Source organism: Chrysemys picta, chromosome 3 (assembly GCF_011386835.1).
Source record: "Chrysemys picta bellii isolate R12L10 chromosome 3, ASM1138683v2, whole genome shotgun sequence".
In the NCBI taxonomy this organism is placed as follows: domain Eukaryota; kingdom Metazoa; phylum Chordata; order Testudines; family Emydidae; genus Chrysemys; species Chrysemys picta.
This window is the reverse complement of record NC_088793.1, coordinates 183,413,077-183,438,940: the sequence shown is the minus strand read 5'-3', so window position 1 is coordinate 183,438,940 and position 25,864 is coordinate 183,413,077. Positions and strand designations below refer to the sequence as shown.

Sequence of the window (25,864 nt, the reverse complement as noted above, 5' to 3'; positions counted from 1 at the left end):
GTGTTGATAGGGTGCAGGTCAGGCTGCCACAGTGCAGTGGGTATACGGCTGTACAATGACAGGGGGTTACCCAGTGAAGAATTAGCCAGATTATTAAAGTAGCGCATAATAATACCAGTTTATATGTTAGGGGCGGGTCTGTGTCGCCGCTGGGGGATGGGGGATAGGAACAGCTCTGGGCAGGCGCTGCCTGTGGCCCAGCCCCTCCGGGTCACTCCACCCCCAGCAGAGGCGGGGCCGACGGTGGTGGGTTTCGCGCTCTGCCCGGATTGGGCGGCAGGTCGCTGGTTCCCGCCGCAGCCATGTCTCGGCAAAGCACCCTGCTCCGCTTCTTCCCCAAGGCCCGGGCGCCAGGCGTCGGTCCGGCCCAGGCCCCTTCTCCTCCGGCCGCAGCGAGGCGGAGGGGCTGGGCCTGCAGCGAGGCAGCCGGGGATGAGGCAGCCCTGGCTCCCGGCGGTGGCGCGGCGGAGATGGGACAATCCGGCGGAGTCGAGGCCCAGGGGGCGAGGAAGGGGAGAACCAAGGCCGCCCGGGCCCCCAGGTAACCGGGCAGGCGGGTGTGTGTGGGTGCTTTGGACTGTTGGTGGTTGGGGGCACGAGGTGCCGGGGGCATTGGTAGGCAGGGATGCGAGGGGCCGGGGGCGTTGGGCTGGTTGGCGTTGGGAGCATGGCGCGAAAGGGGCTCGGTTTCTGTGCTTTCTCTCAGCACTCGCACCAGATGGAGCCAGTCCTGTGGCCTCTCCCGAGTGCCGGGGTGGGGGCAGGCTCCCGGAGGTATTTGCTGGCTCTAAAGGCGCTCTAAAGTCTTATTCACATTCTGTGTCTTCCCCCTCCCCTCCACCTGTAAACCCCCCCTCATCTCACAGCGGTGTTGGGAAGATGAATACCGTAATGATAAGTGCCATAGATAGGATGACCAGATAGCAACTGTGAAAAAACGTGCCCGGGGGTGGGGGGTAATAGGCGCCTATATAAGAAAAAGTCCCCCAAAACGGGACTATCCCTTTAAAAATGGGACATCTGGTCACCCTAGCCATAGAAAAACCCATGAAAAAATTAATAATACGGTGTTCAGAGCAGGGTTTGAATAGTGTGCAGTAACTAAGGGCTTATCTACGCCAGTGGTTCTCAAACAGGGGTCCGGGGCCCCCTAGGGGCCTCAAGCAGGTTTCAGAGTGGCCTTCAAGCAGGACCAACATTAGACTCACCAAGCCCTGCCACCCAGGGCTGAAGCCTGAGCAGTGTAGCTTTGTGGGGGCCCCAGGCAGTTGCCATGCTTGCTATCCTCTAATGATGGCCCTTGCTTTTATATGCAGAAAACCAGCTATTGTGGCACAGGTGGGCGGTGGAGTTTTTATAGCATGTGGGGGGGGGGGGCGCTCAGAAAAAAAAGATTGAGAACCTCGGATCTACATGCACTACAGCGCTGCAGCACTGTAGTGAAGACCCTATTACAGGGACAGGAGAGTTTCTATCAGCTGTAGTTAATCCACCTCCTTGAGAGACAATAGTCATGTTGGCAGGAGAAGCTCTCCTGTTGACATAGCACTGTCTACACTGGGGGTTAGGCGGATTTTTCACAGCGCCAAGCAATGTAATTTCACTGATGTAAGTTTGTAGTATAGACAGCCACACACTGAATAAGGGAGAAAACAAAATATTGAATAGCTGCTTATTTAGGGTGACCAGATGTCCTGTTTTTAAAGGAACAGGCCTGTTTTTGGGGACTTTTTCTATTACCCCCCACCCCGTCCCGTTTTTTCACAGATGCTATCTGGTCACCCTAGTCAGTGAGCACCATCCATCCTATATGCTGAATGAGACGAGGGTGCTGTCGAAATAAAATGTGATAATTTTAATTACTGTATCATAATACGTGCATACAAGGGACTGATTTGAAATTGCAATCGTAATACTGGCATTTCCTAACTTTTGAGTGCTTAACCTTGCGATCTTAGTGTTTTAAACAATTTTTTATGTATAATTATTATAATGTTGTTAAAGATAATTCTCCAGATTCTCTAGATTCTAATTCTGTTCTCTAAATGCTAGCGATTCCTCACTTAAAGTGGTCCCGGTTAACATTGTGCTGCAGCCGCCCAGCAGGCTATCAAGGTAGTTCAGCTGTCCCTCCCCCCACTGCCATGTGCTGCTCCTGCCCTCTGCCTTGGAGCTGCTCCCAGAGACTCCCGTTTGCTGTGCAGGGGGAAAAGGGGGGGCTAATGTCAGGGTGTCCCTTTTCCCCCTGCTCCTGCACCCCACTTACCCTTTCTTCATATAGAGCAGGGAGCTGCCTCAACTTCCTGATCCACTTAAAAAGACAATGCACTTAAGAGTGGGTCAGCTTACTTAAAGGGGCAGTGTGCCTTTCTCTCTCTCTCTCTCCCACACACAAGGTGTGTGTCTGTCTCTGTCTGCTATGCTGTCTCCCCTCCCTTGTGTTCATGCTGCCTTGTGTGAGAGGCTACATTAACAACAATGTGTTAACCCAGTGGTCCCCAACCTTTCCGTGTGGTGGGCGCCGGACGACTAGCTGCTGAGGAGTGTGGCTGCCGGATAAGCAGCCGCCGAAATGCCGGTGAGAAGCGGCAGCGCCAAGAAGCGTCGCTCCCAAAATACCGCTGAGAAGTAGCGTCATCAGCGGCATTTCGGTGGCAGCGCTTCTTAACGCTGCTTCTCGGCGGCATTTCGGTGGCTTCTTGTCTGGTGGCCAGTAGGTGGGCGCACATAGATGCCCTGGCGAGCGCCATGGCGCCTGTAGGCAGCATGTTGGGAATCCCCATGTTAACCCTTGAGGGCTCAGCAAGGCTTTCCCTGTGAAATAGCCCTCCCTCTTCAACCCTCTAACTTCACCACCACAACCAAGCTTCACAATCATCATAGCTGTGAACAGTATTAAATTATTTGTTTAAAATGTATACTATGTGTATATCTATAGAATATATAGTTTTTTGTCTGGTGAAAAAAATTTCCCTGGAACCTAACCCTCCCCTCCCCCCCCCCCCCATTTACATTAATTCTTATGGGGAAATTGGATTCGCTTAACATCGTTTCGCTTAAAGTTGCATTTTTCAGGAAAATAACTACAATGTTAAGCGAGGAGTTACTGTAAGGTACAAATTTACAGTGGGGTACACAAACAGTTTATGTAATCTCACCACTTTCAGATAAAGTATGTGTCCTTTTTTAATACAGAAAGTCCATTTTCACTGAAACTGGCTTGTTGCTAGCCAGTACTGGAAATAAACTGCTATTGTAAATGGAATAAAACTGTCTTTTGGGTGGGAAGGACTTAAAACGGCTTTGAAATCATTTCTTATAGCATTTTGTGAAAATCATGTTCAAAGAAACAGTGAATAGCCATTTGTGAAGAAACAATTTTTCTTCTAGTTTAAAGAAACGATGGTGAGTCAATTAGCATTTAGTTAATCTCTCCTGAATATTGTTGCTTGTTTGACTGATGTCTTAATATGTGCTATAAAATCTGTGCTAATCACTGGATTCCAGCTTTTGCTGATTTGAAAAGCAGGCCATTATTTTCCAGTTTTTTTTTTTCCCAAGTCCTCAGAATCCAACAGTCAAAAAACCTCAGCAGCTAACAGAAATAGGAAAGTTCCAGTCACTTCCCTTAGGTATCTTAGTGAGAACTGAGTTCTGTTAAAAATCTGTTCTTAATTGCGTCTGCTAATTGCTCTTGAAAATCTGTTTCTGAAGATTTTTCCCTGTTAGCTAAATTATGTCTGGTATTTTTACACCCCATAGATAATCTGCTGGTTTTTTTAGAGGTATTTGGGAGTGTTCAGTAAAAGTGTTTGCATGTAGAATATAACTGTTAACCCAAGAGCAACCAAGACCTGCAGAGACCAACCCAGTCTCTCTAGTAGCTTCTGATAAATAGTTTGACTTAGAAGTAGTGCTATAACTTTTATGAAGGGACTGACTTAAAGATTGGGGACTTTTTACCTGTTAATCAAGTTCTGTCTCTTTGTGTTTGCAGTGTCTCCTGTGATTATTCACCTGGTGATTTGGTTTGGGCCAAGATGGAAGGGTACCCCTGGTGGCCATGTCTTGTATACAACCACCCAACTGAAGGAACTCTAGTCAGAGCGAAAGGAAAATCCTCTCGTGTACATGTACAATTTTTTGATGATAGCCCAACAAGGGGCTGGGTTAGCATTAAATACTTAAAGCCATATAAAGGTAAGAGGTGTAACTTAAATATTCGAAAAGGGAACTGGAGAGAGGCAGTTTGGTCTAAAGGAATAAACACGTCTGCTGAAGTTCCTGTGTAGGGAAAATTCCGTTTCCCATTGAATGGAAACTCTTTGCTTTAAAGGGTTTTAAACAAAAAAAAAAAAATGGGTTTGTCCTTTTTTGCTTATTCCGGATATAGAAAGTATATATTTTGTAAAGATTTTTCTGTTTGTTTTTATTACCCTAGGAATGTCAAGCCTGGTCTTTCCTGATTTTGCTGGGGTACCTTGAGATGTCTCAAGGATTGCTATTTGTCTGAGAACAATAGACTAGATGTAGGATTAGACACACATTGATTAAATAATTCTGGTGATCCTTAAGATTTTGGCTGGCTTAGCGAAGTACAGCTTTGATTTTTTCTAAATTCATACGTTATATTAAAATTTTATGGTAATATTAGAAATTACAGAACAGATTAAATTATAGTGTTTATATTGTTTCAAAGATTGAATATAACTAGGGCTGTCGATTAATTGCAGTTAACTCGTGATTAACTCAAACATTAATTGATTAATCAGTTTTAATCGCATTGTTAAACAATAGAATACCAATTTAAATTTATTAAATATTTCAGATGTTTACATTTTCATGAGTACTGTATTCTTTGTTGTAATTAAAATCAGTGTATATTTTTATTACAAATATTTGCACTGTAAAAATGATAAAAGAAATAGTACTTTTCAATTCACCTCATACAAGTACAGGCAGTCCTCGACTTTACAACGTTCAACTTAGGACGAACAGCACTTAGGACAGTTCTGAATTGACACCCTGATTCGACTTATGACTGCTGGTTTTGACTTTGACAGTGTGTCCCGCAATGGAGTGGATTGCGGTTCCTATTACAACTTGTTGACTTATGACGCAATTTTCAGGAACCAATTGTGTTGTAAGTCTGAGGATATCCTGTACTGTAGTGCAATCTTTGTTGTGAAAGTGCAACTTACAAATGCAGTGGTATTTTTGTGTGTGTTTTGTTACATAACTGCACTCAAAAACAAAACCATATAAAACATCAGAGCCCACTCAGTCCTACTTCTTGTTCAGCCAATCACTAAGACAAACACGTTTGTTTACATTTACAGGAGATAATGCTGCCCACTTCTTCTTCTTTACAATGTCACCAGAAAGTGAGAACAGGCATTTGCATGGCACTTTTGTAGCTAGCATTGCAAGGTGTTAGAGTGACCAGATAGAAAGTGTGAAAAATTGGGATGGGGGTGGGTGGTAATAGGCATCTATATAAGAAAAAGCCCTGAATATCGGGACTGTCCCTATAAAATCGGGAGACCTTGTACGGTGACCAGATATCTACATGCCAGATATGCTAAACATTCGTATGCCCCTTCATGCTTCGGCCACCATTCCAGAGGACATGCTTCCATGCAGATAACACTCATTTAAAAAAATGCGTTAATTAAATTGTGACTGAACTCTTTGTGGGAGAATTGTATGTCCCCTGCTCTGTTTTACCCACATCTGGCGTGTAAATATATTGCAACGTTGGTTACAACAGTGCCATGAGAACACCTGTTCTCACTTTCAGGTGACATTGTGAACAAGAAGCAGGCAGCATTATCTCCTGCAAAACGTAAACAAACTTGTTTGAGCGATTGGCTGAATAAGAAATACGATTGAGTGGAGTTGTAGGCTCTAAAGTTTGCATTCAAAAATAAAACCAAATTAGTTATTTTTTGTATATAGTTCTGCATTTGTAAGTTCAACTTTCATGATAAAGAGATTGCACTACAATACTTGTATTAGGTGAATTGAAAGACTTATTTTTTACAGTGCAAATATTTGTAATAAAAAATAGTGAGCACTGTACACTTTGTATTTTGTGTTGTAATTGAAATCAGTATATTTGAAAATGTAGAAAACATCCAAAATATTGAAATAAATGGTATTCTATTGTTTAATTGCATGATTAATTTGTTTATAATTTTTTTTTTATAATTTTATTTTAAAAGCTGTTAACTACTTATCTTATTTTGCTCCCATCTGCATGTAAATTGAAAAATGCTAATATATTTTCTAATTCTGTATTTGACTCTAGAATTTATTTTCTATGGGGAAGATGTATTAAAAATTACATACAGAAGATGTAGATGCATTTCACGCCAACAATTATATGTTAAATAATTGGGCAATTTTCATTTTTTTTTTTTTTTTTATAATGGGTATATAAACTTCAGGGAGGTGCAATGTAGTTGAGTGTGCATGAATGGAAAGGCATAACTACTGATATCTGTACCTGAGAGGTAAATATGAATTAAGTTCCTGTTTTGAATAATTAAGCAACTGTCCAAGTTCTGAATTGTTTCACTGACTTAGCACAACCAATTCCCATAGTCTGTAACTCGCATATTAACCTTGACTGGAAAACTGATAAAGAACTTGTACCAAGAACTGTTAGTTTTATACGGATATCAAAATTACATAGTGAAAATAGGTTAGAGTAAATCACTGCTGTCCTAAGGTTTATTGTGACAAGATATAGATTTGTTGATTCTTGATAAAGTGTTAGTATGTTATATTTAGGACTGTCAAGCGTTAAAAAATTAATCGTGATTAATTGCAGTGTTAATAATAGAATACAATTAGTTTAAATATTTTTGGATGTTTTCTACATTTTCAAATATATTGATTTCAATTACAACACAGAATACAAAGAGTACGGTGCTCACTTTGTATTATTTTGATTACAAGTATTTTCACTGTTTAAAAAAAAAGTATTTTTAAATTAACCTAATAAAAGTATTGTAGTGCAATCTCTTTATCATGAAAGTTGAACTTACAGATGTAGAACTATGTACAAAAAAAACTGCATTCAAAAATAAAACAATGTAAAATTTTAGAGCCTGCAAGTCCACTCAGTCCTACTTCTTGTTCAGCCAATCGCTCAGACAAACAAGTTTATATTTGCAGGAGATAATGCTGCCCGCTTCTTTGGCCTTGGCTACACTTGCGAGTTACGGCGCTGTAAAGCCGCCCACAGCGCTGTAACTAACTGACCGGCTACACTGGCAAGGCACGTACAACGCTGTATCTCCCTGGGTACACTGCTGCAGGTACTCCACCTCCCCGAGAAGCATATGAGATACAGCGGAGTGGCTACGACTCTCCCCTGTGAGTGTGTACCAGGAATCAACCTGCAGCGCCGTACTGATCACCTTGTCAAGTGGCCAATCCTCTCCATTGTTGTGACCGGCTGCAGGAATACGGAAGTGCCGGTTTCAAAGCTCGTACCACAGAGAAAAAGCAAACAGTTTGCTGTTTGCTTTGAGTGAGTGAGTGAATGAATGAGCAGGGGGCCGGGAGTTTGGAACTTGCAAAATAGAGTGCTGACACGCTCCAAAAAGCACACTGTCCCCACACTTCCCGTCACACTTCACCCCACCCTCCCCGTTTTGAAAAGCACGTTGCAGCCACATGAATGCTGGGATAGCTGCCCATAATGCACCGCTTCCCAACACAGCTGCAAATGTTGCAAGTGTGGCCACGCCACTGCGCTGTCAGCTGTCAGTGTGGACAGACTGCAGCGCTTAACCTACTCAGCTGTACGAGGACAGGTTTGCCTCACAGCACTGTACAGCTGCAAGTGTAGCCAAGCCCTTTGTTACAATGTCACCTGAAAGTGAGAACTGGTGTTCTCATGGCACTGTTGTAACCGGCGTTACAAGATATTTACATGCCAGATGTGCTAAAGATTCACATGTTCTTTCATGCTTCAACCACCATTCCAGAGGACATGCATCCATGCTGATGACGGGTTCTGCTTGATAACAGTCCAAAGCAGTGCGGACCGACGCGTGGTCATTTTCATCATCGGAGTTAGATGCCACCAGCAGAAGGTTGATTTTCTTTTTTAGTGGTTCGGGTTCTGTAGTTTCCGCATCGGAGTATTTCTCTTTTCAGACTTCTGAAAGCATGCTCCACACCTCATCCCTCTCAGATTTTAGAAGGCACTTCAGATTCTTAAACCTGGGGTTGAGAGCTGTAGCATATTTAGAAATCTTACATTGGTACCTTCTTTGCATTTTGTCAAATATCTGCAGAGAAAGTGTTCTTAAAATGAACAAGATGTGCTGAGTCATCATCTGAGACTACTATAATAGGAAATATATGGCAGAATGCAGGTAAAATAGAGCCGGAGACGTACAATTCTCCCCCAAGGAGTTCAGTCACAAACTTAATTGACGCATTATTTGTTTTTAATGAGTGTCATCTGCATGGAAGCATGTCATCTGGAATGGTGGCCGAAGCATGAAGGGGCATATGAATGTTTAGCATATCTAGCATGTAGATACCTTGCAATGCTGGCTACAAAAGTCCCATGTGAATGCCTGTTCTCACTTTCTGGTGACATTGTAAATAAGAGGTGGGCAGCATTATCTCCCGTAAATGTAAACAAACTTGTTTGTCTTAGCGATTGGCTGAATGAGAAGTCTGACTGAGTGGACTTGTAGGCTCTAAAGTTTTACATTGTTTTGTTTTTTGCGTACTCCCCCGGATGTTCCTCTATGCCTCTGTAGGGGTGTGTGCCCCACAGTTTGGGGACCTCTGTTCTAATTGAAAAGCCAATGGGTAGAAGCTGGATTACTAACTTCAACCAGAGTTCTTTAAAGTGATCCATAGAAAGGGCATAAGGTTCTATTTGAGTAGGTCCCGTTCCCAGATCATAGTCTCAATTTGAGCTCTCATGCTGCCAGTGTAAAATGTTGTCATTTTTCAACCATGACGGGTACTGTCAGATATAGAATTTAATTGTAAATGCTAAATCCAGAAAATAGTTTTCTTATAATTGGATAAATGTTCAGACCAAGACTAATCAGTTGTAGAAATGTGAGACTCATCCAGTGTTCTTGCACTAGGTACACATTTTACTGGACAGATATACAAACTAATTCTCTTAGGCAAGTCTTGCCCCCACTTCATGCTGAACAAATAAGTTTACATGTTTAAAATCAGTCAGATGGAATAATCTCACATTGAACTTGTCATATTGGACTTGTGATTCAAAAATGCTGGATGATACTAGTGGTCTGAACATAATTTATTTAAATGCAGAGAGTGAGCATCTACAGTGATGACTGGCCTCAGGCTAGACTTTGCTTCAGGTTCTGACCTATTATTTGCATGTTTTGTAGGCTCAGCAGTTAGGGAAACTCAGAGGGGAGGTATGTTTTACAGTTCAAAGCCTGAAATTAAAAGAGCAATGGAAATGGCAGATGATGCTATGCGCAAAGATAAAACGAAGCGGCTTGAACTGGCAGTGTGCAATGAACCTTCAGATACTGAAGATGAGGAAGAGATGGAGGTAACTTTTTTCTGTTTTCTGTGATCTCATTGCAGAGGTGGTGTTAGAACTAGGAAAAAGAGCCCACATTTGTTATGTTGTCATCTTACCCTTTCCTTTCTCAATAACCTCTTTAGTTGTCTGAATCAGGAGTAATCCAGAAATAATTTGGGTTCTAATGAAACCTGTTAATAGCCAAATAATAGTATTCCAGCATATTGTTACTGTTGAAGAATGTAGAATCATAGGAAAGAGATGAATTGTCATATTGGATCAGACCAGTGTCTCAACTTATACTTCAGAGTAATGTACAAGAAACAGCATAGTGAGTGAGCAGTTATGGAACAAATTATCCATATGAAACATTGGTCTTAATTGTAGAAATATGGGGCACCCTCACTGACAAACTTGTGTCATGTGGAAAATTGGGTGTTCGTTCATACTCATGTCTCCTGGCCAGTTTGTAATCCATGAAAATACTTTACATCTCATCCCATGTTCACTTTGGTTTCCTTAACAGATTTCAAAGATTTTCTTTTACATTCAGTCACAGCTTTCATTTTTCTTCAAGAAAAACACAAAACCTCCTAGGTGTGTTCTTCACAAAAATAACCTTGAAAAAACAGGAACAATCAGCTGGGCTCCACTTTAGCAGGAATTTCGGGGACCTAGCCCCATTCTACGGGAGATAGGTAGAGAGATACTCATTTATATAAAATGAGTTAGGGATGTGTTTAAAAAAAACCCCCAAAAAACAAAAAAACTCTTAACTTTCCCAGCCCTATGAATAATAATGCTGTGGTTATGGTGGATGATTGTGGTGCAGGCCTTCCAATATTTAGTAATACCTAGTTTTATATGGAATTTTTCGTCAGTTGATTTCAGTACTTTACAAAGGAGGTCAATATCATTATGCCTATTTTACAGATGGGGAAACTGGGCAAGTTACTTCACCTCTCTCTTCCTCAAACTCACTCAGTAGGCCAGTGACTGAGCAAGGACTAAAATCCAGGAGTCCTGAACCCTACTCCTGTACTCTATCCACTACACCACACTGCTAAGGCTGGCTCTCTTGAGAGCAGGTTGCGGTGGATAGGGCACTAGACTGGAAGTCTTAAGACTTGGGTTTGTTTCCTGTTCTGCCACTGACTTCCTGTGTAACTTGTTGTCTCACTTAGCCAGTCTGTGCTTCCATATCCCTATCTGTAAAATGGGGGTAATATTTACCCACCTCTGAAGCTTTCTGCAAATGATAGCTCTTACATAGCATTCCATCTGGCCATGATACATTTGTTATATTTTGAAATGTGAAGGTGGTTATGTTGGAGAAATTAGTGGGATCTAAGATCTTTTTGTTGAAGAGATCTACAATCATGGACCATGCAGTGCCTGCATTTGATAATCTGAAAAGGGATCTAGCCCAGAGGTTCTCAAACTGTGGTCCGCGAGCTCCATTCAGGTGGTCCGTGGATAGTTCCCTCTAAGGTGCGTGCCTGGGCGGCTGCACATGAGAAAATGAAGGGCCACCCACCTAATTAATGAAGCCACACAAGCGTGGCTCCACTAATTAGGGGGCTGGACCCTGGAGAATACGCACATTTAAGGTGAGGTCGTGGCCTTGGGGGGAATAGGGGGTAGGGGGAAGTGGGGTGAGAAGAGGGGGTGGGGGGAATTTGGGATGTGCAGGGCTGCGGCGGCCAGAGAAAGAGGCGACTTTCCCCAGCTCCAGGGCTGTGGCTGCTGGGGAGAGACCCCTTCTCCCTCCTCTCCCCCCTTCCCAGCCTCAGCTCTGTGGTTACTGTGGTGGTGGAGAGCCCCTCCCGCCCCCTTCCCAGCCCCAAGTCGGGGGCTGCTGCGGCAGGGGAGAGAGGGCACATCCATTGCATTAGAAAGGGCAGACTACTGATATTAAAATAAGTTGTGTGCTTTTATTTGTAGAACAAAAAAAGTTTGTTTTTTTTATATAGCGCTTTTATCCAAAGCACTTTACAATAGTTAGTTAATGTTACAAACAACATTTGGAAAGACCATTAAGTGGTCTGCTGAGACCCTCAGCAATTTTCAAGTGGTCTGCAGGAAAAAAAAGTTTAAGAACCACTGATCTAGCCTATAATTATTCCTGGCTATTTTAGCTGTTGAAATGTAATTTATTAGTGCAGTCCAGTTGTAGCACATCAGGTGGCATTAATAGTAAATACAAATTAGCAGTCAGAGGTAAATCAAAATTCCACTACAATGTGCATCTTGTAAGGGGTTTTGATTAAGCTCTGAATTTTCAATAACTGAAAACTTGGTGAGAAGAAAATTGGGTTTAATGTTCAATGTTTGTGTGGGAGAGGGCAGACAAAAGTACATCTGACCACAAACTAGGGTCAAGATTTAAAAAAGGAAGGGGGTGTTTAAAATCAGGCACTTAAACATGAATTTCAGAAGCTAACTACAAACATGCATTTTTTGCAAATTTTGACTTAGACTTCTGATCATAGCCAATACAATAGCTATGTACTCAGCACAAGAAATAGACATGCATCACTAGGATTGTTAAAGCAACAGCGTCAACAGTGTCACTTGTGTTGCAGTTAACTGGAAAGACTAAAGGAAATGCGTTACCTAGGGAGGCTGTGGGATCCCTGACCTTTAAGAACAGGTTAGATAAACAGATGTCAGGGAGTGTCCAAGTATACTTATACCCTGCCATGCTGAGGCAGGATTATCTACACTGCAGTGGAAAAGTGTAATTTCCAGTCTGAGTAAAACAGACCTGTGATAGCTCAGCTTGAGCTAGTATGCTAACAATAGCAGTGTTGGATGTTGCTCATGCCACCATCAGTGCTGCTAGCTGTCTGGGGAGAGGGGTCAGGTGGGTTTGGAATGTGGTGGCTAGCCCAGGCTGCCATCAGTGCTGCAACATCCACACTATTTTTAGCACGCTATCTCAACCTGAGCTAGCGTGACCCTGTCTACTTGTGCTGGAAATCTCACCTCCTAGCTGCAGTGTAGACATAACTTTGAGGTCACTTTCAGCTTTTTTTTTGTGATTCTAAAAAGAAGTCTTACTTTAGTTTTTGTTTTGGGTGTTTTGACAGCACTTTGATCTGTTTCACATTTCTCTTGCTTTGTGTGATTCAGACAGCAACAGGGAAGAAAAAGTCTTAAAACATAGTGAAAATCAAAATTGGCAAGGGAACTATTGAGCAGGTGGTATTCCTGAAACTACTTCTATTTCAATGTTTTGAAATTGACTAGGTTTTTGAGAGGGTGTCCACTTTAATGTTAATTTTGCAGAGGCTTCTAGGAAATGGGACTAACCATCTTAAACTTGTCATAGCTATTATTAATTGACGTGTGACTGTCTAAATTTGCTGATTCACTAAGATCCAGCGTGCTATTTGGTTTGCTGACTGGTGAATTTTGTAGTCTTAAACTGCAATTGGATTGCACAGCTTCAAGCAGCCTCTATGTGTGGGAAGATCCCACCTTGCAGCTGGACTGCTAAAATGAGAGCCAAGCAGGGAATCCCCCGGGCCAGTTGGGGCTGTGGGGGAAGGGAACTGGTTCAGATCTTTACTCCTCCATCACTATTTCTGTGCAGCTGCTAAGCAGGGTTATGTTTCTCTTCTGAGTGGCTACAATTACATTATTTAGTCTGAAGCCATTGAAAGTAGGTCCAGTCTGATGACTCAGCTATGCCCTTTTCCCTCAGTTAATACATTTAAGCTTGTTCTATCTTTTCAGTGTCATAAGTCTAACAGTTCTGTCTGTCTTATGTATTTGTATAGCCCCCATCATAGAATCTGATAGTCTCACAGTCCTTTATGTATTTATCCTTACACCACCTCTGTGAGGTAGGGAAGTGCTGTAACACCAATTTTACAGATGGGGAAACAGAGGCAGAGAGAGTGTGATTTACCCAAGATCACAAGTCTGTAGCGGAGCAGGGAATCGAACCAGAGGCCTGGGCTGGTACCCTAACCGCTGAACTGGATCATTCTTCTTCTCATTTCTCCATAGTTGTTTTTAAAAAATGGAATAAACAAGAACTAGATTTCTAATTGTGATTGATCCTTAAATATACAGGCAGGAGAAAGGCAAGGACTTGGAGAGATCAAATTCATCAGTTTTTATTGGTTCTGCCTGTATTTATGCAGGGCTTTGCAGAAGTCCCTACAGAAATCATTGTATAATTTTGACTATATAATTTGGGATTGAAGGCCTTTTGAGCATGGAACTCCATTAATTCGTTGTTGATGCAAAAGTACAAGAGTCCAGTATACTCCATAGAAAATCAGATTGTATCAGCTTAGTTTGGCATCTCTTAATACTATAAAAAGGTTCATTTAAAGAAATTATTTAATTCCATCTTCTCCCATTAATACCAAAAAGATGGTCAAAATGGAAAATTAGTTTTGTCAAATGAGAACCAAAAAATGTTGCCATGGCTAAAAGAGAGTAAAAAAGTGGTTAGAGGCAAAAAGGCATCCTTTTAAAAACTGGACATTAGCTTCTATTGAGGAGAATAGAAAGACACAAAAACTCTAGTAAATCAAGCGTAAAAGTTTAATTAGGCAGGCCAAAAAAGAATTTGAAGAGCAACTACCAAAAGACTTGAAAACTAACAATTTTTTTTTTAAGTACATCAGAAGCAGGAAGCTTGCCAAACAGTGTGGCCACTGGATGATCAAGGTATGAAAGGAGCACTCCCAGAAGACAAGGCCATTGTAGAGAAGTTAATTCACTGCAGAGGATAAAGGGGAGATCCCCACACCCAAGGCTTCTTTTAGGTGACAAATCTGAGGAACCGTCCTAGATTGTCACTGGAGGTGGTTTGGAACATGTCTGATAAAGTAAACAGTAATAAGTCAGCAGGATCATATGGTATTCACCCAAGAGTTCTGAAGGAACTCAGATATGAACTAACTGTGGTATGTAACCTACCACTTAAATCAGACTCTGTACCAGATGACTGGATGATAACTAGTATAACACCCATTTAAAAAAATGTCTCCAGAGGCGATTCTGGCAATTACAAGCCAATAAGCCTAACTTCAGTACCAAGCAAATTGTTTGAAAATATAGTAAAGAACAGAATTATCACAGACACAGATAAACCTGATATGTGGGGGAAGAGTCAACACTGCTTTTGTAAAGGGAAATCATGCCTCACCTGTCTATTAATATTCTTTGAGGGTGTCAACAAGCATATGGACAAACGTGATCCAGTCAATATAGGGTGTTTGGATTTTCAGAAAGCCTTTATGAAGGTCCCATATCAAAGGCTCTTAAGCAAAGTAAGCAGCCATGGGACGAGAGGGAAGGTCCTCTCGTGGTTCAGTAACTGGTTTGAAGACAGGAAACAAAGGTAGAGGTAAAAAGCGGCTGTCCCCCAAAGATCTGTCCTGGGACCAATGCTGTTCACTATATTCATAAATGATCTGGAAAAGGGAGTAAAGAGGGAGGTGGCAAAATTTGCATACTATACAAAATTACTTAATTACTTAGTCCAAAGCTGACTGCTCAGAGTTACAAAGGGCTCTCACAAAACTGAGTGAACAAAATGGCAGATGAAATTCAGTGTTGATAAATGCAAAGCAATGCACTTTGGAAAATATAATCCCAACTATACATTCAAAATGATGGGGGTCTAAACTAGCTGTTATCACTCAATAAAGATCTTAGAGTCATCATGGATAGTTCTCTGAAAACATCTACTCAGTGTGCAGTAGCAGTCAAAAAAGCTAACAGAACCATTAGGAAAAGGATAGATAATAAAACGCTGCTATATACATCCATGATACACCCACACCTTGAATAGTACATGTGGTGCTGGTTGCCCCATCTCAAAAAAGATATATTAGGATTGGAAAAAATAGAGAAGGGCAACAAAAACAATTAATGGTATGGAACAGCTTCCATATGAGGAAAAATTAAAAAGACTGGCACTCTTCAGCTTGGAAACAAGATGACAAAGGGGCGATAAGACAGAGGTCTATAAAATCATGAATGGTGTGTATGGAGAAAGTGACTAGGGAGGTGTTATTTACCCCTTCACATAACACAAGACGCGAGAGTCACCTAATGAAATGAACAGGCAGCAGGTTTAAAACAAAAGGAAGTACTTCACACAACACACAATCAATCTGTTGAACTCCCTGCCAGGGGATGTTGTGAAGGTCAAAAGCATAAGTGAGTTAAGCAAATTCATGGTGGATTGGTTTATCAATGGCTATTGGCCAAGATGGTCAAGGGTGCAACCTTATGCTCTGGGTGTCCCTAAGCCCCTGAATTCCAAATGTTGGGACTGGACGACAGAATGGATCACTTGATAATTGCCCTCTTCTGTTTTATCGTTGTAGCTGATCAAGCAATTTGCCTTTTGCTTTCTAACAGGTTAGTGAAAGTGCGTCGGGCAACAGTGAAGATTATGATAGTGAGGAGGAGGAGAAAAAAAAAAAGCTGCTGGCAAGCAAGTGGAGAAGTGGTGGGAAAGCCAAAAAACGAAGAGTGGTGGACTCTGACAGTGATAATGAAGGTTCAGATGAAGAGTTTAAGCCAGATGCTAAAGATGAAGCAAGCAGCGATGAAGCAAGCAGCGGAATGGGCGAAGGTGAATCTGCCAGTTCTGAGACAGACACAAAGCTGGATGTAGATAGTCCTGTGACAGTCCCTTCTAAACGAAAGAGAGAAACTGACCACAAACCTGCTAAAAGGAATAGCTTGGAAAATGACCTTTCTGAAGCACCCAAAAGAGCAGTAACTGTTTCATTAGAAACCAAGTCAAGGCTGACCTCTTTTGCAGCGCCTGAAAACTTTGAGTCTCAGCCAAATGTTAGCAGTTCTGCTATATGGGAACATGATAAACTTGAATGGCTTCAGGAAGGGAAAAAGAGAGATGGATGTAGAAGAAGACAAAGTGATCCTCATTATGACCCATGTACCCTCCATGTGCCAGAGGACTACCTTAACAAGTGTACCCCAGGAATGCGGAAGTGGTGGCAGCTAAAGTCTCAGAACTTTGATGCTGTAATCTTCTACAAAGTCGGGAAGTTCTATGAGTTGTATCATATGGATGCAGTCACTGGTGTAAATGAACTGGGACTGATATTTATGAAAGGTATTTGGGCCCATTCAGGTTTTCCAGAAATTGCATTTGGCAGATTCTCTGATGTTCTGGTACAGAAGGGTTACAAAGTAGTCCGGGTTGAGCAGACAGAGACTCCTGAGATGATGGAGGCACGCTGCAGATCCCTGGCCCACCCAACAAAGTTTGATAGGGTTGTACGCAGAGAAATATGCAGGATAATTACCAAAGGGACACAGACCTACAGTGTTCTGGATGGAGACCCTTCTGAAAACCTTAATAAATACCTTCTCAGTGTAAAAGAAAAAGTTGAAGACTCTTCTGGCCACCACCGTGCATATGGTGTCTGTTTTGTTGACACATCAGTAGGAAAATTTTATGTGGGCCAATTTCCAGATGACCGCCACTGCTCAAGGTTTAGAACTTTGATGGCACACCACACTCCTGTGCAGATCCTGTTTGAGAAGGGAAATCTGTCTGCAGACACACACAAGATATTAAAAGGCTCACTCTCTTCTTCCATGCAAGAAGGCTTGATCTCTGGCTCCCAGTTCTGGAATGCATCTAAAACACTGAAAACTCTAATCGAAGAAGGATACTTTGAGGATAAGCAGAATGTTGATAATAGGTTTATTCTGCCTCCTGTGATCAAATCCATGACCTCAGAAAGTGACTCTCTGGGTCTTACTCCTGGTGAAAACTGTGAGTTAGCTTTGTCTGCTCTCGGTGGATGTGTCTTCTACCTCAAGAAATGCCTTATTGACCAGGAGCTCTTATCTCTGGCAAACTTTGAAGAGTATGTTCCTGTGGACACTGATGTTGCCAAAGCTAAAGGATCAAGCAGTTTCTTTGCTAAAACTAATCAGCGGATGGTGCTGGATGGGGTGACACTAGCGAACTTGGAAATCCTGCAGAATGGAACTACTGGCACCACAGAAGGCACATTATTGGAAAGGATTGACATTTGTTGTACCCCTTTTGGAAAGCGACTCCTGAAACAGTGGATATGTGCGCCCCTCTGTAATCCCCACACTATCAATGATCGTTTGGATGCAGTTGAAGATCTTCTGGCAGTTCCTGATAAAATGTTTGAAGTTAGTGAACTTCTGAAGAAACTTCCAGACCTTGAAAGGCTCCTGAGCAAAATTCACAGTATTGGATCACCACTTAAAAGTGAGACTCATCCAGACAATAGGGCTATCTTTTATGAAGAAACCAGATACAGCAAAAAAAAAATCACTGACTTCTTGTCTGCGCTGGAAGGATTTAAAGTAATGCTTGAGACCATAGGGATTATGGAAGAAATTGCTGCTGATTTCAAATCTAAAATACTTAAGCAGTTAGTCACCCTGAAGTCTAAAAATCCAGAGGGTTGTTTCCCAGACCTGAGTACAGAACTTAAAAGATGGGATACTGCTTTTGACCATAATGAGGCTCGAAAGACTGGAGTGATTACTCCGAAGGCTGGGTTTGACCCCGATTATGATAAAGCACTAAAGGATATTATAGACATTGAAGAGAATCTTCGGGAGTATTTGGATAAACAACGCAAACGACTTGGATTCAAAGCCATGCTGTATTGGGGAGCAGGCAAAAACCGCTACCAAATGGAAATCCCAGAAAATGCAATATCTCACAATTTGCCTGAGGAATATGAATTGAAGTCCACCAGAAAGGGTTATAAACGTTACTGGACCAAGGAGATAGAGAAGATGCTGGCGGAGATGGTCAATGCCGAAGAACGGAGAGATGCAGCGCTGAAAGACTGTATGAGGAGACTATTCCACAATTTTGATAAAAATAGCAAAGACTGGCAAACAGCAGTGGAATGCTTTGCTGTATTAGGTAAGTTGTGTGTTTGTTTTTGTTAGCTTGATAACAGAATTTTTTTTTAATTGATTATCTGATAGTATAGAAAACCCAGAAATCTGGTGTGGACAAACTAAAACTGCTGAGGGGCAGCTGCTAACCTGCTCTTAAAAATCCCGAGTGCAGTGTTAGACCAGTGCATTTGACCTTGGCATGAAAATGAGAAGTAGCCACCTGCCTTTTTTCCCCTCAACTGCGACTAAACAGCAGCAATGAATCACCGGGCCCTGCTGTTTTACAAGTTCCTTCTTCCCATATTGCACTTGGAGGTGTGCATTGCCAGTTATGTCCAAGTTCAATATAAATGGTCAGTCAGCAAATTTAGGAATCTTAAGTGCAGATCAGCTGCTTGTATGTTTTAATCACTCCTTGAGAACAAACATTACTGTGCAAAAAATTCCTAATGAAAGTATAGACCTTTTTAATGGCTTCAGATTTTATCGTGGAAGTAAAACTTGAGCCAGGAAAGGCCCAACAATCCTCCTTCTGCCTTAGCTGTTTTATTGTAGGAAGCCAACTACCTTTTACTCCTGAATGACTTAAACCACCACCTACCTTCCTTACTTCCTCTTCTCTCTTGAAAAGGAGGGTTGGGGGTTGGAAGATAGGCCAGTAATCCTCAAACCTGCTGTTAACTCTTCTCCCAGATATTATCTGCTGTGTTCACCTTCCACATCTGCAGAACTAGAAGTACTGCTGTGCCTATTGGGAGTGCTCTATTAGCATGGAGCACTCTGGGATATCTTTGCTCTGGAGAGAAATAAAGCATAGTGTTCATGGTCCCACTGCTGTGGGAAAGGGAGGGCAGGCAGGCCAGTAATATCATCTGGGACTGGGTGGTTTGGAAGAAGGGTCCAGCCAGCCACACCCTGAACACGAAACAGTTGGTCTCTTTGCAGAAGATGCTGAGGCAGATAAAACTGCAAGGCAGTTGGGTCTAAATGTTTAAAATGTGGGTGCCTAGTCACCAAAATCCTTTTTTAGGACACCTAAAATACATGGCTTGATGCATACGGAAACTAGGGACCAATAATTCTTCTTGGGATGTGGTCCTGGCTCAGCTGTCCCTTGCCAGAAAGTAGGATTCTCTCATGTGGGGCAACGGAAAGCTTAGGACAGGTTTTCGTTTAAGTAGTACACAGTTGTGACCATGCATTGAAGTTAGAGCCATGGCAACTCCAGCTGTGAGATGCATTAGACTGAAATAACATTGATTTGATTGTGTCCATCTCTGATAGGACAACAGACTTTTAGTATTTTAAAACTTTATTCTAATAAATTTGAAGCAATAACTGAACCTTGTGAGTCCCTTTTTGCCATGAAGTAATTCATTGTTGTAGAAGCCACTTTTCTTCCTAGTTTTCTGTCAGAACCCGGGGAAATCTAGTGTAAGATGCACTAAATACAAATATATATTGCTTGTGTACTTGAGTTTTTGCCTTCTAACCAAAGCACAAGGCAGATGTTGAAGGCTTATATTTAAAGTGATGTCCAGTGGAGGAAATTACTTATGACCAAATAAAATCAATTGGGTGGGAAATATAAAATCTTTACATATAGTCTCCACTTCAGAAAGCGTGAGTGCTACTAATGTATTAAAGGTTCGGCAAGGGTAATCTCCTCAGGAGAGGGAAGGATCATCTTGTTCTTCTTCAAGTGATTGCTCATGTCTATTCCAATTAGGTGTGTGCCTGCCATGTGCACAGTCGTCGGAAAGTTTTTCCCCTAGCAGCACCCATTGGGTCAGCTGTAGAGACCCTGGCAGTGGTGCCACCATGGCGGTGAATATATGATCCTGCTGACCCAGCATTTCCTCAGTTCCTTCTTACTGCCAGTGACGGTCGTTGGAATTGTGGGGGCTTGCTCTTACAAGTGCTCTTGTAGTTCTCCTAGCATAATTTCAGAGTTGTAATAGTTTATTAGTAGGATAGGAGTGGAGGTGCTCCTTTCCTGTTTCCCCTGGGGACTCGAGGCACGTGCTGCCTCAGTCCCAAGGATTCAAACCCTGCAGATCCTGCCATGAGCCCATGCCAACAGGCGACCCACACGACTCTTGTCTCAAGACAAACGGACCGCTGCATGATCTACTAGGGGTTTTGTCCCAGGACGAAGAAGGTATGGAACTTTTGCCTAAAACAGCCCCTGATGGAGGTGGCTCTTCGTCCCCAGCCTGCCTCGGGCGGGCAGGATCCGGTGCTGAGCTCCTCTATGCGGAGTGCTCTGGCCTCTGTACGTGAAGCGGTACCAAGGAAGGACTCTGGGTATAGAGACACTCTGCACCGGCGCTCCCCAACACTGCAGCTGTCAGAGGCGATGCGGCACCGCTTCCACTCCTGGTGTTACAGAAACAGCACCGAAAGTCGGACAGGGGTGCTTGCCTGTGCCGAGGATGGCCACCTTGGAAAGAGCCACTGGTGTGTATCCTGGAGAGGAGCACCCAGCACTGGTGACCCAGGAGATGGCACGATCGACTTTGGCCTCACAAGGGGGGGCCGTCGAGTCCACGAGAGTCCATAAGCACTGGCTAGGAGTGTGAGGTGGAGGACATAGAGTTCCCGTCCATCCCGGACACCATTGAGACCGCGAGGGATTTCACCACAGTCCCCGGTTGTTTGGGATAAGCCTCCGGTACTGCAGCGCACAGCACCGTCTAGAAGCAAGCCGGCGATGCTGATGCAGAGATTGCCTCGATGATCTCTGACTACGTGTCTGCGGCACCGTTCCCTGGCACCAGACGGCACCACACCCCATCATGGTGCTGCTCCCGGCATAATTCAATGTCGTGGCACCGTTCCCCAACCTCCCAGCACTGATCCCTGGCACAGCTCTCATTGGCACTGCCCTGGCCTTTGTGTTCCAGGTCCTGGAAGCATCCTACCTCCCAGGTTCCCAGAACGAGCTGGCCGACTACCTCAGCAGATCCTTTCACAACCACGAGTGGTCCATCCGTCTGGATGTGATGCACAGAGTTTTCCAGAGGTGGGGAGTTTCCCAGATCGACCTCTTTGCCACACAAGGCAACAGGAAATGTCCGCGAATCACAGTCCAAGCTCTCTTGCGGACGCATTTCTCCTCCCCTGGATGGAACATCTGCTGTACGTGTTCCCACTCCTCCACAAGGTCCTCCTCAAGAGCTGCAGAGATAAGGTGGCGATCATACTGGTGGCGCCGGCATGGCCTTGCCAACACTGGTACCATGCTACTGAGCTGTTGGTGGACACCCTTATTGCATTGTCCCTGGTCCTAGACCTGATTACCCAGGACCATAGTTGCCTTCAGCACCCTGACCTCCATGGCTTGGAAGCTTCATGGCTAAAACCCATGGAACTCATGCTCCAAGCAGGTTAGGAAGGTCCAGCTTGGTAGCAGGAAACCCTCACCCAAGGCTGCCTACCTGGCCAAGTGGAAAAGGTTCACAATCTGGTGCGCTCAGCGCCGCACACTCCCAATACAGCCACCCATATCGCTTATCCTGGAATACCTGCTGCTCTTAATCTTAGAATATCAGGGTTGGAAGGGACCTCAGGAGGTCATCTAGTCCAGCCCCCTGCTCAAAGCAGGACCAATCCCCAGACTGATTTTTTGCCCCAGATCCCTAAATGGACCCCTCAAGGATTGAACTCACAACCCTGGGTTTAGCGGGCCAATGCTCAAACCATTGAGCTATCCCTCCCCTATCTGTCTTCAGGTGCCACTGCACATTTCTCCCGATGACTGACTGCACACACACATCTGATTGGAATTGATATGAGCAATACCTCTTGAAGAACAACAGTTACGAGAAGGTGAGTAACTTTTTTTTTTTTTTTTTTTTTTTGGGGTATGTGCACAATGAAAAATCCAGGAATGGGGGATGATTACAATTAATTGGAATTTTTCTAACTTTTGTAGATGTCTTGATGTGCCTCGCTAACTATAGTCAAGAAGGTGATGGACCATTCTGCCGACCTGTAATTCTACTGCCAGAACAGAATACTCCACCCTTCTTGGAGCTTAAAGGTTCACGCCATCCATGCATTACAAAAACATTTTTCGGGGATGATTTTATTCCTAATGATATTGTGATAGGTTCCAAGAATGAAGATGAAGACAGCAATAGTGAAGCCTACTGTGTTTTAGTAACTGGCCCAAACATGGGTGGCAAATCTACACTAATGAGACAGGTGACTATGAAATATGGTTACTTAAAACATCTTTTGTTCCAGGGCACTAAAGAACATTACATCAAGGAATTATTAAATGCACTATTGAAATCTCAAGGTTGGAGTGTAGTCACAGTTGACAGCACACAGCAACATGTCAGCAGTTTGGGCTGTAAAGTGAAAAATACAGCAAGTATTTACATAAGAAGGATGTAACCTGCCAATAAGAATTTAGTCAGAGAAACAAGACACATACTCTTGTTCTCAGGAAGTGGCAGAGGTTCTTTAATAAATGCAGTTGGGCTCAGGACTTCATTTCATTCGATAGAGGGTGCTTCTCATAACATACTACCTCTGTTGGCATATTGATTCAATATGCACTTTGGAGTTAGGTGGGGGAGGGAGTACTGAATTGCCAACACCAATTCCTGTAGTCTTTTGTTTTTTCAAAGATATCTGTCCAATTATTAGCTAGGTTCAGTCCTGCTTAGTCTGAGGTCTGACACTCTTGTAGTCCTAGCTGGTGTATGATGCAATGTAGTGTCTATGGGCCCAGGAGACGGGGAAGATGTACTTTGATTCCTTCGTTCTTGCTGTGGAACTAAATCACCAACTGAAGCATGTGGGAGGAGAAAAGTTGGACAGTAGTATGCTTTTTCTTTTTGTTCTGCAGGCTGGCCTTTTGGCAATAATGGCTCAGTTGGGATGCTATGTACCTGCTGAAGCTTGCAGGCTTACTCCTATTGACAGAGTATTTACAAGACTAGGTGCTTCAGACAAAATTATGTCAGGTGAGTTCCTAAAATTGTACCCATGTAGAACTGAGTAGGTTGGTAAAAGTACTTGAGTAGATTCAAGTCGTTCACTGGGTGGTTTTCTAGACATTTGGGTACAATTCTAAACCCTTGCTAGTGGATCAAGTCTGAGGCTGAAGCTGTGTATGTCATCCTGTATTAAAGGGGCCAGCCAGTTGCAGTTCTTCACTTACCTGTCTCCTGGGGGAGAGTGAACCCTGAGGTGTGGCTTTCAGGGCAGAAACAGGACCTCAGTTGTGTCTGGGTATTCCACATGCTTGTCTATTATGTCTGATGGGAGACCAGGATAACTCTCTTGATTACCCTTGAAATTGGAGTCCACGTTGGGAGACAAATTTTGAGGTAGCTTTCTGGAAGTTAAACAGCTGATGGTAGGTCTCCTTAGAATACCCTTTTCCAAGTACTGTGGAACAGAGAAAGTCAGCTACTACTTAGACTTTTGTGGTGTAAGGCTCTGTTATAGGAACATCATCTGCCTCACAAATATCCAAAACAGTGTGGCTTAGGTCAGGGCTGCTTTCCAGGTTCTTGATGTCAAAATGCATCAAGAACTCTGAGTCCACATCACTCAGAGAATGTAGAAAAGTAGAGCTCACAGATTTCTTGGAATATTTTATCTTAGCCATCTATTTAGGGAAAAAGAAGCCAGTGTGGAAGAGGTTGATTGCATGGTAGCTGACTGTAGGGCAGAGGTATAAGTGTCAGGGAGGTGGAGACATGAGGACTTACGGATTCATAAGCATATACAGTAACTCCTCACTTAATGACGTAGTTGTTCTTGAAAAATGCAACTTTAAGCAAAACTATGTTAAGCACATTCAATTTCCCCATAAGAATTAATGTAAATAGGGGGGCTTAGGTTCCAGCGAATTTCTTTTCACCAGACAAAAGACATTATATACATACACAGTATATGTTTTAAATAATTTTAAACACTTTAATACTGGACTCACCAATGATGATTGTGAAGCTTAGTTGGGGCAGGGGGCTCTGCTCCATCTGCCAGGGGTTGGGGGCTTGCTATATTATATTCACTCTCTCTATCTTGGGCTGGATTTTTAGCTCTACAATGTTCCATTTTTATTTCTGTTAATGAAAAGTTCTTGCAAAAATGTCCTGCACATCTGTATAAAGATGTGGTCTAGAGAAATCAGGGCATGTAACACTGGTTTCTCCTTAATCGGCCACACATCTTAGAATACCACATACACACATGGAATTAATGCATACAGTAGTCATCTGAGGAGCAATATTGAATACTGCATGAGAGCTCATTTTGGAAATATGACTGTCAACATCAGCATCATTTAAACATATCAGTGGGAGGAGAGAGAACAGCTTTATGGCAGTCAGTGGAAGGAGAATTGATAGCAGGACTGAAGAGTTACTTGAAAGAAGCAGCAAGTGTTCAAAATTCCTCAGGATAATTCTGCTCTGTCTCCAAAAACTTCCTCCTTGTCAAAGTTTTATTGAAACCTGAGAAGAGTTACTGGTTAAATTAAATAAATCTATGGGATTTCCCCCCAGCTGGAGAAAGTTAAGTTCATATCTGGTTTAATTTGACCATTTAAAAATAGCTGCTGCAAAGTCTGCTGTCTTGCATGTATGGAACTTTGTGTTTTGTCAGTTCAGAATTCTACTCGGGTGAGTCCCATTGAGAATTTTGTGATATGTAAAGATCTGAAATATGTTACTTCTGCTTGTATTGTGTTTGTAGAAATAGCAGAAATTTCAAGCCTAGTTTTCTCTTACTTCGTTGGAGAATCTCCGGGACGTTTGAATTTTGTCTTAAATTGAAATCTGTAACTGAGGCCTGGTCCCCACTTAGTCCGGACTTCGGACTAAGGTACGCAAATTCAGCTACATTAATAACGTAGCTGAATTCGAAGTACCTTAGTCCGAACTTACCGCGGTCCAGACGCGGCCGGAAGTCTCCCCCCGTCGACGCCGCGTACTCCTCTCGGCGAGCTGGAGTACCGGCGCCGACTGTGAGCACTTCCGGGATCGATCCGGGATCGATTTATCGCGTCTTAACCAGACGCGATAAATTGATCCCAGAACATCGATGGCGTGCCGCCGGACCAGCCGGTAAGTGAAGACTAGGCCAAAGGCGTTATTTTCCAAAAATGTTAGTAAATAGAGTTAAATAGGTGTTTGTAACAACATTTAACAGTCTAATATCCCCTTCCCCATCATTTTCTCAACGTTCATTGGTTCTTGTCACCATTTCACCAGTTATTCTTCTACCAGAGAAAGAACTTCATTTTTTTCCTGCTTGCTTTTTTACATTAAGACTAGTGTACAAACAGAGTTGTTTTTTTAGTATTGCCAGTTTTCACTCAGTTATGCTTTTTCCCCTACCTGATAGTCTGAATGTCTCTTTTTTTTTTTTTAAGCTCAGCTTTTT

The 25,864-nt window shown here is 42.9% G+C and overlaps 1 protein-coding gene across 3 annotated transcripts in view; it reads left to right on the top strand.

Moving 5' to 3' along the window:
* The first annotated feature begins 217 nt into the window (after positions 1 to 217).
* Positions 218 to 25,864, top strand: part of MSH6 (mutS homolog 6) — a 29,447-nt gene continuing 3,800 nt past the window's right edge. The window contains exons 1-6 of one of the 3 annotated variants that reach the window (XM_005308051.5): positions 219 to 541; positions 3,998 to 4,200; positions 9,405 to 9,574; positions 15,941 to 18,476; positions 22,392 to 22,663; positions 23,316 to 23,433. In XM_005308051.5, the coding sequence (XP_005308108.3) occupies positions 303 to 541; positions 3,998 to 4,200; positions 9,405 to 9,574; positions 15,941 to 18,476; positions 22,392 to 22,663; positions 23,316 to 23,433 (3,538 nt within the window). In that variant the 5' untranslated portion in view covers positions 219 to 302. Of the gene's footprint in view, positions 542 to 3,997; positions 4,201 to 9,404; positions 9,575 to 15,940; positions 18,477 to 22,391; positions 22,664 to 23,315; positions 23,434 to 25,864 lie in introns of all 3 variants that reach the window. The other 2 variants (XR_010600245.1, XM_065590753.1) reach the window with 2 other exon arrangements.